The 18,291-nt window shown below is 35.5% G+C and overlaps 1 protein-coding gene across 2 annotated transcripts in view; it reads left to right on the plus strand.

Annotated features, from left to right (window-relative positions):
* The window catches only part of Apc (APC-like), a 52,007-nt gene extending 35,698 nt beyond the window's left edge, over positions 1–16,309 (plus strand). Inside the window, exons 2-5 of one of the 2 annotated variants that reach the window (XM_075291971.1) lie at positions 4,952–9,488; positions 9,551–9,740; positions 9,810–11,649; positions 11,725–16,309. In XM_075291971.1, coding sequence (XP_075148086.1) covers positions 5,050–9,488; positions 9,551–9,740; positions 9,810–11,649; positions 11,725–14,012 — 8,757 coding nt within the window. In that variant the 5' untranslated portion in view covers positions 4,952–5,049 and the 3' untranslated portion in view covers positions 14,013–16,309. Of the gene's footprint in view, positions 1–4,951; positions 9,489–9,550; positions 9,741–9,809 lie in introns of both variants that reach the window. The other variant, XM_075291970.1, reaches the window with a different exon arrangement.
* Positions 16,310–18,291: the final 1,982 nt, after the last annotated feature.

Below are 18,291 nucleotides of genomic sequence, written 5' to 3' on the forward strand. Positions count from 1 at the left end.
AAAGTAACGAAAATTTCCTTTAAAATAAAGGAAGATTTTTTGAATTAAAAAAAAATAATTAGGAAATCCGTTTTTGCTTTGAAATATTTTTAATTTTTAAACTGGCATTTATGTTATTTGTACATGAATACCTTTGCTGATACATCGCAAAAAGAGAACGAAAATTCGCTACATGAGTAGTTCTATTGTAATTTATCTTGTATCGGCCTTACGGCTTCCAATTACAAAATTGAGCAAATAAATGTAATGAAATGATATCTGTATCGAAATTTTAAATTTATTGAGACTAAATTTAAAGCTAGATAGCTTCCTAAAAATTTCTTTACTTTAAAGAAGCAACATCCTTGGCTCGGAAATAGGATCAAATAATTCCTTTGGACCTGTTTTGTCAACATTTTATTTTTATAGATTTTTTTCTTCAAAATTTTACTACTATAGAAAATTTTGTCAAAATTTTATTTCTATAGAAAATTTCGTCAAAATCTTATTTCTATAGAAAATTTCGTCAAAATCTTATTTCTATAGAAAATTTTGTCAAAATTTTATTTCTATAGAAAATTTTGACAAAATTTTATTTCTATAGAAAATTTTGACAAAATTTTATTTCTATAGAAAATTTTGACAAAATTTTACTACTATAGAAAATTTTGTCAAAATTTTACTACTATAGAAAATTTTGGAAAAATTTTATTTCTGTAGAAAATTTTGACAAAATTTTATTTCTACAGAAAATTTTGTTAAAATTTTATTTCTATAAAAAATTTTGTCAAAATTTTATTTCTGTAGAAAATTTTGTCAAAATTTTATTTGTATAGAAAATTTTGTCAACATTTTATTTCTATAGAAAATTTTGTAAAAATTTTATTTCTTTAGAAAATTTTGTAAAAATTTTATTTCTTTAGAAAATTTTGTATACAGAAAAAAATACCACCAAAATATTCCCAATTGATTGAAGTTGAAAACTTTTTCAATTAAAAAATTAATTGATACTATTAATTTTTTAATCAAACTAGAAGGTTAGGTTAGGTTAGGTGGCAGCCCGATGTATCAGGCTCACTTAGACTATTCAGTCCATTGTGATACCACATTGGTGAACTTCTCTCTCACAAGGGAAATGAAGATTGTGGTTGATCTAGCTTCAATGCTTGAGAGTTGTTCACCCAACATCAAACTAGAAACATTAAGTCAATTAATTCAATGATTGAATTTTTTAAAATTTTAAATTACAAAATTAATTGATACAATTAACTTTTTAATAAAATTATTAAATAACTTCAAAAATATCTTGCACAGTATTTGAGATATAGTGTCATCAGATATATGCTATATATAGCCCCGATATACCCCTTAGATATTTTTATTTTTTTATTTTACTATCTTATGACCATTACTTCAGGATATATTTACATTTGTATACGACTTTAGAGTTATTAGCGGTTATCTCTTATGGATCAATTTTTCGACGATATAAAACCACCAATGCATCAGCTTTTCCACCACAAAGTTGCCTTATTTTAAGAAAAATTATTTTTTTGGAATGCGTTAAATTCGTCCCACAGAGGTAAATTCGTTCCACAAATTTTAATTTTGCTTAGCCCAGACACAAACCACGAATTTAACTCGCGAATTTATCTTCACACCCTTAATGAAATCAATGAATTTTTTAATCAAGTATTTTTTTTTTCAATTAAAACGGTGATTGATACTATCATTTTCGTGATTGAAGACATTTCAATTAAAAAATTAATTGGATCAATTAATTTTGTGATTGAATCTGAAAAAAAATGTTGTGTGTAAAATTTTGTGTAGCCTCTTAGTTGGAGAGGGATATAATTGCAAAATCTATCAAACCATCAAGAATTCTAACAATCTACCAAACAGTAAAAAATCTATCATTTTTGATAGAATTCCACCAACTGTGGAACCGTGGACCCAACGCGAACAAATTTTTTGATGGTTAAATGTGCATGCAATATTGAATGTTTGCTGGTCCTACTAATGCCTAAGTTTGTCTCAATCTCACGATAGATCACAAGACGAGTTTGAAACAAGTAAAAAAAGTCTAAAGTCGGGCGGGGCCGACTATATTATACCCTGCACCACTTTGTAGATCTAAATTTTCGATACCATATCTCATCCGTCAAATGTGTTGGGTGCTATATATAAAGGTTTGTCCCAAATACATACATTTAAATATCCCTCGATTTGGACAGAATTTGATAGACTTTTACAAAATCTATAGACTCAAAATTTATGTTGGCTAATGCACTAGGGTGGAACACAATTTTACTAAAAAATATGGGAAACATTTAAATCTGAAGCAATTTTAAGGAAACTTCGCAAAAGTTTATTTATGATTTATAGCTCGATATATATGTATTAGAAGTTTAAAAAAATTAGATTCATTTTTACAACTTTTCGACTAAGCAGTGGCCATTTAATAAGGAAAATGTTGGTATTTTGACCATTTTTGTCGAAATCAGAAAAACATATATATGGGAGCTATATCTAAATCTGAACCGATTTCAATCAAATTTGGCGCACATGACTATATTACTAATTGTACCCCTAGTGCAAAATTTCAACCAAATTGGGCCAAAACTCTGGCTTCTGGGGCCATATAAGTTCATATCGGGCCATATAAGTCCAAATCAATAGGGTTCTATTCTGATCCAAATTAGGAACATGTGCCAAATTTGAAGGCGATTGGACTTAAATTGCGACCTAGACTTTGATCACAAAAATGTGTTCACAGACAGACGGACGGACGGACGGACAGACGGACATGGTTATATCGACTCAGGGACCCACCCTGAGCATTATTGCCAAAGACACCATGTGTCTATCTCGTCTCCTTCTGGGTGTTACAAACATATGCACTAACTTATAATACCCTGTTCCACAGTGTGGCGCAGGGTATAATAACAGCTGACGCATAGCATCAATGGCTTTTGGAACAACTGATTTTGGACATTCGTTTTGTAGTGAACGAACTCCGTTGAATTCACCATGCCTTCGAGGAACACTGGTCCTTGACGGAGTTTCATCGCCAAAAATTGAATTAAGTTAATTTATGCACTATTTTTTAGTTAATCCACACAAAAGTTGTAAAAACTTTTGTTTTTATACGATTTAATTCTTCAAACTTGCTGTGAAAAACACAAATAGCACTCGTATGTATAACCTCAAAAAAATCAATATTTACGATAGAGCTGTTCGTTGCCCAATCCCGACATATAAAAGGTAAACCTCGTTGTAACGCAAGAACAAATGCGCTTACTGCAAAGTTGTATCTATTACCTGATATTGATCACAGGAATATGTCAAATACTTGCATATCGAATGATTTAACAATAACCCTGTAATATGTAAAGCATATTATAGGGGAACTGGAAAACTTTTCAAATGGTAAAATTTAGTCCTACTTTATAAGTAAATTTCGTAATGGAAGTTACCTTACTGTACACCCAGAAAAAAGTGAACCCACCTTGAAAAAAATGTAGATTTATATTAGAAAATTTTAGCTAAAATATTTTACTAATTGCAACTTGACAAAAAAGTGAATAATATTTGTAAAATGGAAGAAAATTTATTAAAAATAATAATTTGTTCTGTTGTTTAATAAAATTCCATATTTTGGAAGAAAAAATTGAATTAAAAAATTTCTCTAGCGTTATATGATGTTCAAGACAGACACAATTTAAGAAAAATTTGCTTATTTGAGAAACGTACGAATTCAATTTATGACAACTTCACCCATTTTAGGAAGATGTGAACTATTTAGTAAAATTGTGGGAATTTTTTTTTTCATTTTCAGTTCACGTCATTAAAGTAAACAAAAAATTTTTTCACATTTGCCAAAATTTAACTAAAATTAACTAATTTTCATGAACTAAAATAAAGTTAAATCGGCTATAAAAAAAATCGTTGTCTTTTGGGGGGTAAATTTGGTGGTATTGTTGTATTTTTTATAGTTTTGCATAAAAATTGCTCATGTTGACATGTGGTGGCACCACTTCCAGAGACAATTTTTATATCTAATATATGATATTATTTCCAAAAAAACCCATTGTGCGACGTAAGTATTTCTTCCTCACTGCTGTAGCAGATAATCTATATCAACTCTTTCACTTCATGAAAACATATCCAGCACTTCTCCAGGCAATCGAACAACGTCATGCCATGATAATCTAACGCATTTCTAATTTGGCCGCACACATGAAAGCACCACTAACCAGCAAATAATTACAGCGTAAACACTTCAGTCTCAGTTATTCGTAAATATCTATGGAAGAGCCACCCAACGTATGTACAATGAATTTTCTCGGTCAATGTTTTATGCAAGCTTCTGTCTAAACAACGCCTAAGAGATATATGAACAAAATATACTTGCAATTTTTTTCCTCGGGAAATCAAAAGCCCACCGAATACTAAATTGGTCACATTAGGCCGAAGAGAATTAATCGTGTAGAAGAAATTATGGAGTGTTGAATCACCATATTAAATTCCAAACTTGCCCATAAGACATCTAACATTAATACGCTCAATGTATGTGTGTATTTTCCCACTTCACTTGCTTGTGCTAATCTTTTATTGGCCGCACTTAGATAAAAAAATGGTTCAATCTAAATTTGGAACATATGCGAGGCTAAAGCATAGACACGATGGACGCATATCGTCTATTGTATTCGTTGCAGCATCATTTTTTTTAAATTTCTTATTAGAATCAAGTATCAATGACCCACTCGTTCATGAATTAGTCTGTAATCATTTGTGCATCTTTATTATGTGCTCTGTTTTATATTCATAGCCAAGAAAATGAAAATGAAATGTAGTGTAACCATAGGGAAGCATGTGTCCCCATTTTGACCATTTCTATTTTGATAATCGCTCCTTTTCACTACTGAACATTTTAATTAATAAGTCTGCTTTTTTTTTCTTTTTTTTACAGGAGAATGAAATTTTAAATTTGTTTCATACCCAGGCATCACTGGCCGGTGACGACTACTTGTGGTTTTGAGGTTCGCCCGTTTAAACCACCCATCCAAGATGTTTCGTTCATCAGCCGGCGAAAAGGCACAATCACAGGTGACCACACCAGATTTAGATGACTCCATAAGTTTTTCGGATGATGTGAATGCCGATGGAGATGTGGTGGATGTTGATGTCGATGTTGACGTTGAAGCGGTTGCTACGAAAAAACCCCACTTTTTGGACTATGATGCCATTGCCCCACCAGAATTTATTGAACAATTCGATAGGGTGATGAGCTTCACTAATGATGTTCCAGCAGCAACACAGATCTCCACAAATGGTTTTGTCAACAGCGGCGGCAGTGGTGAGCAATTGAAATTGGACAAGAAATTTGAAAAGGATGGTGAAATAAGTGACTATGAGCTGGCAGCTAGTGGTTATACCAAGAAAGAGTTTACTCAAGATGACAATACCTTAAATATTAATTCATCAACACAAAATACTTCCATGGCTGGAAAGCCCCGTAAACATTTCCTAGATGAAAATCCAATACCGCCAGATTATATGATGAGTGAACATCAACTACGTGAACATCGTAGTTTGGATCGCAATTTTGAGAGACATAATGAGCAACGATCTGCCTCGGATTTACACTCAAATCTGCCAGGTTTTAGATCATCCCGAGAACGATTCAAAGATTTTCCACCCAGTACAAGATTACCCAAAGGATCCGCATGGACGCAGAGTTTTGATAGTCGTTATGACGAGAATCTAACCTCAAATAAATTGGACTCCTTTGGGCCAAAAGTCGAATGTGTATATTCCTTACTCTCCATGTTAGGTTCCAATGATCCCTTGGAAATGTCTAAGAAATTTCATGAGCTTTCCAAAACACCCGAAACCTGCAATACGTTGAGAAGGTCTGGTTGTATACCATTACTGGTGCAAATCGTTTATGCCGATGGTGGTCCTGATGAACCAAGAAAGTGGGCTGGCATGGCCTTGCATAATGTAGTTCACTGTCATCCCGACGAAAAGTCGGGGAGGAGAGAAGCAAAAGTTTTACGTTTGCTGGATCAAATTATGGACTATTGTAATTTTTTGCGCACATTATTGCAAAGTGGTGGAGAGGCTATAGCCGATGATGCAGACCGTCATCCCTTGGCCGCTATGTCTTCGCTAATGAAAGTTAGTTTCGATGAAGAGCATCGTCATGCAATGTGCGAATTGGGTGCTTTACAAGCCATACCCAGCTTAGTGCATCTTGACCATGCCGTACATGGTCCAAAACCTGAAAATCAATGTTGCAACTCGTTGAGGAGGTTTGCTCTAATGGCTCTGACAAACTTAACCTTCGGCGATGAGAATAACAAGGCATTGCTTTGCAGCCAAAAATTATTTATGGAAGCGCTGGTCGCTCAACTGGATTCCGCCCCTGATGACTTGTTACAAGTGACGGCCAGTGTGCTACGTAATCTTTCTTGGCGAGCTGATGCCCAAATGAAATCGGTTCTAAACGAGATAGGCACCGTCACCGCCTTGGCAAAGGCCGCAATGAAGAATAAATGTGAAAATACCCTAAAAGCTATATTGTCGGCCCTCTGGAACCTATCTGCCCATTGTAGTACTAATAAAGCAGAATTTTGTGCTGTCGAAGGTGCCCTCTCGTTCATTGTACGCATGCTAACCTATGAAGGACCTAGCAAGACATTAAAAATTATTGAAAATGCTGGAGGTATCCTGCGTAATGTCTCCTCTCACATTGCTGTCAGGGAAGATTATCGCCAAATTCTAAGAGAGCACAATTGTCTTTCCATTCTTTTGCAACAGCTAAAATCGGAAAGTTTAACTGTGGTGAGTAATTCGTGTGGAACGTTATGGAATCTCTCTGCCCGTTGTCCAGAAGACCAACGTTTTCTTTGGGATAATGGGGCAGTGCCCATGCTTAGATCTCTGATACACTCAAAACACGCCATGATATCGGAGGGAAGTGCTTGTGCTCTAAAGAATCTTTTGAATTTCCGACCATCAGCCCAAAATACAAATCAATTGGATCCCATTGCAAGGTCTTTGAATTTGAAGAAGCTACCCACTTTGAATGTAAGGAAACAAAAGGCACTGGAACAAGAACTGGGGGCAGCATCGAAAAAACACAGTGAAACCTGTGATAATTTGGACACAGTAAATCCAAAAGATAGACCCACATACGATGCAACTGCAACAACATCGAACTCATCAATTCTGCAAAGGCATCGTTTTCCTTTACATGCAGGTGCCCTAGGATCTATGGTTATGCAAACGACTACGGGATCTGTGAGATTGACACGTTCTGCAATGTTAACGAAAAGTGAAAGTCGTGATTCTGTTTTCTCTGCCAAATCTGATGGTGTTGTATTCGATCAACTTATGAGGTCTCATTCTGCCTCTGATGCCAATCGTAAGCAACGATCGGCAGCTCCCGCTTCAACAGCATACAGCTTACAACGAGATGTAGAACCGGCAGAGGAGCAGCCCATAGATTATGCCCAAAAATACACCGAACACATAAGTAAACACAATGACTCTAGAGTCGCCGATGCTGAAAATGAATCGGCCACATATCAAGAAACCGATCTAGATCAACCAACCGATTTTAGTTTGCGTTACGCAGAAAATCAATTAGAATCGGATATTGATCTATCTCCACCGGGAGGTAACATCGATGAGACAAACAATGCAAAGACACAAGGTGCTGGCAACTTGATCCCCTCGAACACGCAACAAAACTCAACAAGACCTGCCGGAAATCAAACCGAGGGTAGCGAAATATTACTCATTTTGGAGGATAGTGTAAAGTGTTATCAGACTGAAGATACTCCGTACGTTATATCGAATGCTGCCTCCGTAACAGATTTACGATCAGTACAAACTTCAGGAAAGAATGATGCAAATGATTTACCAGCTGGCATGGATAATTCGGAAACCACATCCTCGGCAGGTGTGTCTCAACAACCATCAAGGAAATTCAGTAGACCTCCTCCTCAAGCCCATCATCAAATATCATCGAATCCTTATGGATCAGGATCATATACTCCTGAAAAGCCTGTAAACTATTGCGAAGAAGGTACCCCAGGCTATTTTAGTCGATACGAGTCGTTAAGTAGTTTAGACGAATCACCACCACAACCGGATCATACACCCAAAGATTTACAAATGACAAAAGCTCGAAAAGGAGATGTTTCATCGGAATTAAACAGAGGTGATACCACCTCTGATAAGTCGAATCCTTTGCCTGAACCCCAAACCCCGTCACAAGTACAGCAACCGCAACTTAACTCGGCTTTAGAAACTCCCCTAATGTTCTCCAGACGTTCGTCTATGGATTCATTGGCTGAAGAGGATGTCGGTCCATTGGATGATAAAAGCTCTGTGGTCAGTGAGTTTAGTCGTTTGGCCAGCGGAGTTATATCACCATCTGAAATTCCCGATTCTCCCACACAAAGTATGCCACAATCGCCCAGACGGAATTCGAATACAAGTACATCACAAAATCAATGCTTCTCGGGCGCCGGAGGTATGTCACCCAATATTCAGAGGGTACAGACGAACCGTACCGCCGACCCAAATAAACGATGTTTGCGTAGCGTATTTGAAGACGATATCAGCACATTTAATGTGGAAAATACACCGGCCCAATTCTCCACAGCTACAAGTCTCAGCAATCTATCAATGATGGATGAAGAAGCTTCGTCAACAAACCAATCTCCGCCACAACCTCAGCCCACTGCCGTTACAACGGCCAATACCATATCCGAAGGCGAAGAGGAAGAAGATGGCAATGTCAGCGGCAATAATGATGATATACTTCTGGCTTCATGCATCAACATTGGCATGAATAGAGCAGCTGCTGCCCCATCAATATACTCACAAGGTAATGAAGATAACGGGTCATCGGTTAATAATACTGCCGCAATGGGAATGACACCAGATGAACCAAAACACTATTACACTGAAGATACTCCAGCTTTGTTGTCGAAAGTTGGCAGCAATACAAACCTCTCGGCTATATCTCTTGGTTCGAGTAACAATGATCCCAAAGAGGATACTGTCTACGAGGTTACTGTTGTTAGTTCTTCAACGCGTGTAATCAATAGGCGTTCGCTGAATTTATCCGATGATATGTCTTCGAATGCTTCTGAAAGTGGTGCAGCCGGTATCGATATACTCCAACAGTGTATACGAGAGGGTATGCAAAAATCTTCTTCGATAAAGGAAAAACCTAAAATGCCACAACATCCTACATCCGCTGCCACCTCTAATCCAACAATTCCAAATAATCACATTGATCCCATAGCCATGCTAAGAAGAGGAGGTAATATGCTTCCGCCTTATGTCACTGGCAATGATGAAATGAATAAATACCGTGTGGAAGATAGTCCCTGTAATTTCTCTGTTATGTCTGGTCTATCGAATCTTACGGTTGGTTCTAGCCTAGTAGGACCAGCAGTTACCCTGCAAGGAAATTCCGCTGCAATGTGAGTTGGTTTTAATTCTATGAAACAATTTAGAAGATTACAATGCTTACTTTTGTTTACAGAACTTCCAATCCTTATGAAGGCTCTATTCCCAACGGTATGAGGGTTCAACCGAATTTCAATCTAAATGACAACAAAGCAATGTTGGGTGCTATAGCAGTGGATGCTACTCGAAGAGATCCTCAATGGCAAGATGATTCTTTAAGTTCCTTATCCATAGAATCGGAAGATGATACCAATTTGTTAAGTCAGGTAAGCGAGAAGAATTCAAGGAAAATATCAATGACTCGTAAATGATGAATGAAATTTTTTTAATTTCAGGCTATTGCCGCCGGCTGCAATAGACCAAAATCAAATTTGGGTTTCACCACCAATTTGACTTCTAATGGTAATCACAAGACAACATCATTGTCATCATCACAGCCCATACCTATTAATGCAGCCACATCTGCATCATCATTAACATCACAATCGACCTCAAGGAATTTCGATAAACCCCATCATCAAGTGCAACAAGATATTGGCAAGAATCATATGTATGGACCAATGCAAGCGGGAAATGAATCATACAGTTCAGTCGATTCCAGCGATTCCAATGATAATCAGTCAAAATCTTTATTTGAATTGTGTATTTTGACGGGCATGCATAAAAATCGAGATAATAATCATGGGGGCGGTGGCGGAAGTAGTTCATCATCTCGCAAACATACAAGAAGTGCACATTCTCATAGATCTCATAAAACCACGGGATATGGTGAACAGAATACTACGCAATCGAATCCTAATCTAAAACAATTCGATTCTTTACCTATGCAGGGAAAACAATTGACCCCCAATCGCCATGTCAGAGAACGTGATAGAAGAGATGAAAAACTACTTATGGAGTGCATCAATACAGGTATTATGAAGAAGATTGGAGAATCACATAAACAACAACAAACGCCTCCTTCACTATTGACCCGTGAAGCCTTAGTTATACATAATAACCAGCCAAAAAACGGGCAGGCTACGTCTGCAGCTGCTCAAATGGAAGAACTAATTCACCCTCAAAGTGCCAAATACATGGACACTTGCAATTTGTCCACTACAACAACGGTCAGCATCAGCAGCAGCACCACCACCATCACCACCACCACCACAACAGCAGCTTCAGACGTAGAGAAGACAGACAACAACAACATCATCAGCAATCCACACATCATAGTGCCAGAGATTTTGAGTCACCTACATCAGCAGCAACAGAAAACCAACAACACCAACATCAATCAAGAAGGAGACATAAACGATCAAAGAAATCACTTCAACTCACCCCCGCACAAGGAGCAGAATCTGCCTCTGTCTCAACGACAAGGCGTAAATCTTCCAAATCCAGAGAACGTTCCAGAGATAACGAACGCTATTGGGTGTAAACAGCGTGAACAAGAGGACTTGAATAACACCCAAAGTGATGAGTCCAATCAATCGTTTATAATGGATACAACTGTGTCTTTGGACACTAAACTTACGGGCGACATTGCTGAGGAATCCCATGAGAAACACTCTGAGAAACATAAGGATCCAGATCTAATGTTGAAATCAGTAGAGAGGTTGACATTAGAATTTGTCTCATCGGCTGAACAATTAAGAATTAATAGTAGCTCTGGACCGGCACAGCCATCGGCGAATCCCATATCGTTTGTGAATGCCTCCATCACAGCTAGCTATAGTGATGAGCATGAAATAGTGGATGGCACAACCACTACAAATTCCATATCTAACGATACTTGGGACGAAGACACTTGCCCGAACGATGTTAGTTTCCCCAGTGTTAGCATTTCGGCTCCCAAGGTAATCTCAACCACCTTCGATGAAGACGATGAAGATCAAGCTACCACAGCCGATTATAAAGAACTTAATGACTTTGCCGAGAACACACCAAATATTGATGAACTTCCAGCTCCAGATTTATCTTTAGATTTTGATAATATTGGTGAAACATATCAAAATGGTTTTACATACGATTCACAGCCATCTTCTTTAGATTGTGGCACTGAAACCGATAAAACCCTAATAAATGGAGCTGATAGGTCTGCTGCAGTTTCAAAGGAACACCACATAGATCAGCTTGCCAAGACTGACGATAGTCAAGAAAGTGCTCATGGTCTACATTTTAAATTGGGAGGTAAGGTACAAACAGCTGCAGCCACACCATCATTATTCTTCAATTCCAATTCCATGACAAATTCTGTTTTTATAGCCCAGGAGGCTAGGAAATTGGCTAATAACTTACATGCTGCCGACACTGATGGTGAAGAAGAATTGACGTTTAGTATTAATAGCTTGGATTTGGATAATATACGACCTCCATCGGGAATGGATTCGTTGAATATTTCCGGCTATTACCAAGACTCAACACAACCAAATTCTTTGCAAAACTCACCCCAAATGCATTATAAGTCACCGAAATTTCCCCGTAAAACATTACCAGCTGGATTGGTTGCACGTCGAGCATTGGGCCAGATGCCTCCCCATCTAACCGGAAGTGTGGAATCGATAAACTCGTCGTGTAATCTTCTATTGGATAATATAAAACCACCCAGTTTAATGGATGAGCTTTTAGACTCGATGATAAGTGTATCGAGCATACAATCTGAAATTGCCGACGATTGTGCAAGCATGGCTACAACGGTTACAGTATCGAATTATGAAACCGCCACAGCTGGACCAGATGAGGGCGGTGATGGTACTGTCACCTTGCAAAGCTATAGTGACCAAGACCATTTGCCTAAAGATGACGATTGTACATTCAATGATGGCACAATTACACCGTTGCCATCTGACTATGATTTCAGTTCTGCCGAAAGTACGCCACGGAAAACATATTCGGCCGGCATGAGGAACCTAACACCAAAACAAAAACGACAACTGGTTCAAGATCGTTACAAAACCTATACCATAGACGCAGATATGAGTGAAGAATTGAAGAGAAAAATAGAAGAAGCCCAAAAGGATGAAACACTGCAAATTGAAATTACAACGAACTATGAAACGATGGATTTAAACGCAGATACCAAAGGTGTTATACGACCCGAATCGGATTTACAAAATACTCCTCGTACAAGGAGAAGATCTAGTCAAGAACGTTATAGAACCCAAACGATAACATATACTGATCTCCAAACAAATGCTAAACTATTGGAAGCAAATGCCGAACAAATGCAGCATAGTGATAGTTCAGTGTGTTCTTTACAAACAATGACACAAAATTTTAAATTCATAAATGGGCCACCGATTGCTGGAGAAAAATCAAACATGGAGATGAATTTCAAACCAGATCAGGAACTAACAAGCTTGGAGTACGATCAAAATTCTGAAACTGAATCAAATCACAATTTTGACTCAAACACACAAACCTTGACAGATTGTGAAGAAGAGAACGAATTAGACGAGACGGAAGCAGAAATGAATTGTGCCACAGAAGTAGCTCGCCCGAGAATTGTAAAACCCACAGAGGGATGTGGCGACATAGTAAAGGTACAAGATCAAGAAGACCAGAATCAGCAATCTCCTGTAAAAGCCATACGAGGAGGTAAAAAACCTCAGTATATTTCTCCCTATAGCATAAAATATCAAAAGACTAACATTGAATCGCCACCAAAGACAACAACAACAAAAATACAAACTACTGCCCCCAAAACAAATTTTTTGAGAAAACCTACTACAACGCCAGCAAGTGCGAATACAACAAAATTGGCTCAAAAGAAACCTATCAAACAGAATGACAGTGCTGGTACTACTAAAGCTATAAATGAATTCGAAGCCACACCACCACCACCACCTCCCTTAGAGCGACAGGGTACGTTTGTAAAAGATGAACCTTCTCTCGATGCCTCAACGGTACCGGTGGTAGAAATAAGTCCCAAAAAATCTAAGCTATCCAAATTACCCATGAAACGACAACTATCTGCCACCTCACCATGCAAAACATCTCCACAGAAGACAGCGAATACACGCAAATTACCAGTATCCACATCCTCAGCAATAGCACAAAACAGTACAACCACGAAAAGAAATTTTGCTAATGGTGGATCCATTTCGAAACCTCAACGAGCCAATAGTAATGTTAATATACGAGTAACAACAAATGCAGCCCGCATTGCAGTATTGTCTACTAGAGTATCAACCACCACACCCCCCTCACGAAGCAATTCAACATTGAACTCTGCAAATGCCGCAGTTACAGCAGCTCAAAATGCCGCGGCGAAAATTAATCAAGCACAATCTCGTATAGCTGGTATTTGGCGTAAAGTGGATGAGGTAAAAAATAGACAGCAACAACAGACCAAAGTCATAAAAGCTCCTCAACAAGGTATGAAAACAACAAGTGCACCAGCTCAACGACAGCCGGTGGGAAAACTCATACGTAGTACAACATTTGATAACTCACCGCCTGTTGAAACAACAAAAGCTACCAAGACCAACACGACAGTTGCGGGGACAAAAATAGGTATGACACATAAGCAGATATTATCCAATAGAAAATAGATTGGGGGTTCAGATCCTATGGAAAATTGGGAATTATATAGGGTGTATAGCGTGCATCGAATTTTTCTTATAGAAAAATTGTAAAAGCTGCAATTTTTATATCCAAGCTGAACGAAAAGAATTGGACTTAAAACTTATAGTTTTAAGACAATTCTTAAAAGTATTAATATCGATTTTTTTCTTGATTTATCTCTGACAGACACAGACAAATATTAGACCATAGAAAACGGATATATTGGTCATATGTATCGGGAGTTGTAATTAAATTTGAAATGAAAGAAAAGTGCTTTGTTTTAAGATAGACATTGGTTATAAGGAAATAGATGGGAACCTCACTTTTTGTGAAAGCCAAAAAACGATAGTGGTAGCTCCCATGACTTTATTCGGCCTGATCTTAAGGATTATCATTCCTGCTTCTCTAAACAGCATAAATATCGAATCTTGTGCTCAGTGACTAGTTCTACATTGTTTTCCTGAACTACACTGTACAATATTTGATAATTCGCCCTAAAACACACACCATAAACATAAAATCATCTAAAAAAAAGTCTATCACCCAATGGGTGAAAAGTCAACTTTCCTTTAAAAAAAATCTTAGGGGACTTTCGACTTTTGACGATGATCGATTAAATCGTTACAAATCGATAACCACTTTTGTTATAGGTCGATTTTTCTAGGTTCTCATATACCCCAAGGTACAATTTTAAAATGCGATTTTCCAAAACTTGAAAAATTATAATCCGTACTTTTTTTTTAAATCATAATACAATTTAACTCTACATAGAATGCTAAACACTACTATTTTCCACGAAAAGCGCCTCTGATTATACTTTTATAGCTTCATGACATAAATACAGGCAGCGCCTCTAGCGGCGAGTAGTGGCGAATTTCAACCAACATCTATTTCCTGTCATCATTGCTAACCATTGCACCACGGTGGCTCCCATCATTGAACAAAATATGTTAATTTAAAATCCAGATAATATAAGCAGTGATGAAAAAAGAGCCCACGATGATCGTGCAGCGTAGAAGCAGGAGCGAAATCAACATGAACGTAAGCATTATCACCTCAGGTTCTCTAAGCAGATACAACAACAAAAACAATGGACTTTACTTAAGATAATCCTCGTGGCCGATATCCTAACAGGTTTCCCCGGGACAGCACTCAGTGAACTCAATGCTAAAGAAATAGTAACGATTGTCGACAATACCTTATCGACTTTTGGTATCGAGTGAATTTCTAAAAAATTGGAACCAAAAACGCATTTATAATTGCGTAACCAATTCCGAGAAAATTTTCACTAGTTTCTAAAAAAAAATTTGCATGCCAAATGCTTTAAGGTTTCATATTGATCCATCGCAACTATTAAAAAAAATAATAGACATGTTTGGAAAATTTTCTTGTTTAAATCACACAGTAAAAACTAGTAAATCACAAGAAGGCGGGTTTGCAGATTATAGCGATTTTTTTTGTCTTCCGAAAATGTGTAAATTATTTGGTTTGCTGCTGTTGTTCCCAATCTAACATCTTCCCAATTTTGCAGATTATATGAAAGCAAAACTATATAAAATATATTTACCATGAAATTTTCAATGATTATGGTAGTTAAATAACAAATAGCCACATTTACATGTACGCACATACTATTATAGTGACAACAACAACAAAAAAACTCGTTAAAAGAAAATAAGACTTGGAATTTTTGAATACAAAAATAATTTAAAAGAAACATCAAATGTCAGATAAGGTGGTAGGGTAGGAACTTTTAACTATGGAAATAATATACACATAGATTATATTGATATAAATAGGTATGTATTTCCAGAAATCAAAATATATATCACAAACTGGAAAACCTCCACTGTCCCGCCCCCCTCTCTCAAACACGGACTATACCAATGGGATTTTATGTAGCTTATGACGAACGAATACAAAAAATAAAACAAATTTAGAAAGAAAACTCCTAGTGAAAACATCCTATATCTTTTTCGATAACAAAACACAATTAGAAGTATTAAAACAAAACAAAAAATAAAAATAATATAAATATATTGTAGCATATGTAGAGTACGCAACCCTTTCTTCTCATATATACTTATTATTACTTCACCAAAAATATATGCATCTGAGGGGAAAACAAATAATCACAAAAAAATAATATATATTATATATCGAAAGTCACATAGGAAGAGATATTTCATTGAAACTTCAGCCAAATGTATTTAAATTTTAACTATAATTTTTTTACTATATTATTATGATTACTGAACTACTTAAATATTTCAAAAAAAACAAATGGTTTATAATCATGGTTTGCTTAGACATTACTAGTTTAGTATTATTTTCCAAAAGATGATTATTTTCGCGTAACATTTTTTTTTTGTTCATAGATATTTCGAAATTTTGCTTTATGCTTTTAGAGTTTCTTATATATGTTTTGTTAATTTTCTTATACCAAAAATGGCATATAATTTATTTTACTATTTAATTTAAAAATATTCAACATTTTTATTTCTTGAGGGAAAAAAACTTTCACACAAAAAAGTCTTATCTCTATTCAATTTAATATAAAATTAATGTTTCTTTTATTTTTAACGTTTGAAAAATAATAAAATAAAATAAATAATAAAATAAATTTCCATTATATTTAATGTGGGATATTTTATTGATCTAAATAGTTTATAAAAAAAGAATACCAATAAATGAAAATAATTTGCTTATTATCAAATATAAATTTAATGTTTTAATGTTTGTGGATCTTTGGTTACGTATGTATCTGTAAGGGGTTAAACCTACAATCATTATCTTGACATCTTGCAGCAGCGATACTGCCAACTATCTCGATAGCAATAGGGTGATACTGACATCTGGATGTACTGCAACTACTTGGGAATTATTTTATCAAGGCACCAATACTACTTCTGCAAAAAGGGTGAACTTACTCACAATGGACTTTGATAGTATGATGTAACACAAAACATACAATTTTTAAAGATATTGAATTTAAAGAAAATTTTGTCAAAATTTTATTTCTTTTGAAAATTTTGTCAAAATTTTATTACTATTGAAAATTTTGTCAAAATATTATTTCTATAGAAAATTTTGTTAAAATTTTATTTCTAGAGAAAATTTTGTCAAAATTTTATTTCCATAGAAAATTTTTGCAAAATTTTATTTCTATAGAAAATTTTGTCAAAATTTTATTTCAACAGAAAGTATTTGCAAAATTTTATTTCTATACAATTTTAATTTTATTTCTATCCAAATTTTTGCTATATTTTATTTCTATACAAAATTTTTGTTAAATTTTATTTCTTTAGAAAATATTTGCAAAATTTTATTTCTTTAGAAAATATTTGCAAAATTTTATATCTTTAACATATTTGCAAAATTTTATTTTTATAGAAAATTTTTGCAAAATCTTATAAAAAAAATTGGTCACAATTTTATTTCTATAGAAAATATTTGCAAAATTTTATTTTTATAGAAAATTTTTGCAAAATCTTATTTCTATAAAAAAATTTTGTCAAAATTTTGTTTAAATAAAAAATTAGGCAAAATTTCATTTCTATAGGAAATTTAAGTACATCTTATGGCCACATGAACTCCGTTAAGGTGGGTATTAAGTTCGAGTTTAGCCGCTAATTTTCACTAAAGTGAAAACTAAATGAGTAAAATACGTCATAAAATTATACATATTTGTCGCAGATTTCATTATAACTTGATGGGGAATATCCCAAAGCAAATTTTCACAAAGTTTATATTCCTTAAAATGGATTATTAAAGAAAAGTAATCGTGAAAAAATTACGATTTTAGCGGCTAAACTCGAACTTAATACCCACCTTTAGGCTTTAACTGCCTGTTAGCAGAAAGTAAATTCCAAATATCTTCTCTCCGGTTAACTTTAACTGAAAAAATTTCGGCAGTTAAGTTCCTAACTGCCATATGGAATATATACGCAAGATGTCAGCTATGCCCATAATACGGTTTAAAAGTTCGTTAGTTAACGGAGCTTCATGAAAATGGACTTTAGATTTAGAGGAATATTTTGCAAAATAAACCAAAACATCAAGAATTCTACCAATCTATCAAACATTAAAAAATCTACCATTTTTGGTAGAATTCTACCAACTGTGGTAACTGTGTTGTCAAGACGCCCAAGAAGACAAATCGAGAGATCGATCTATATCGGGGCTATACCAAAACATATAGAATTCTACCAACCGTGGTAACCGTGTTGTCAAGAATCTCAAGAAGACAAATCGAGAGAACGATCT

The sequence above is a fragment of the Haematobia irritans genome, chromosome 1 (genome assembly GCF_050003625.1).
Source record: "Haematobia irritans isolate KBUSLIRL chromosome 1, ASM5000362v1, whole genome shotgun sequence".
Classification (NCBI taxonomy): Eukaryota; Metazoa; Arthropoda; class Insecta; order Diptera; family Muscidae; genus Haematobia; species Haematobia irritans.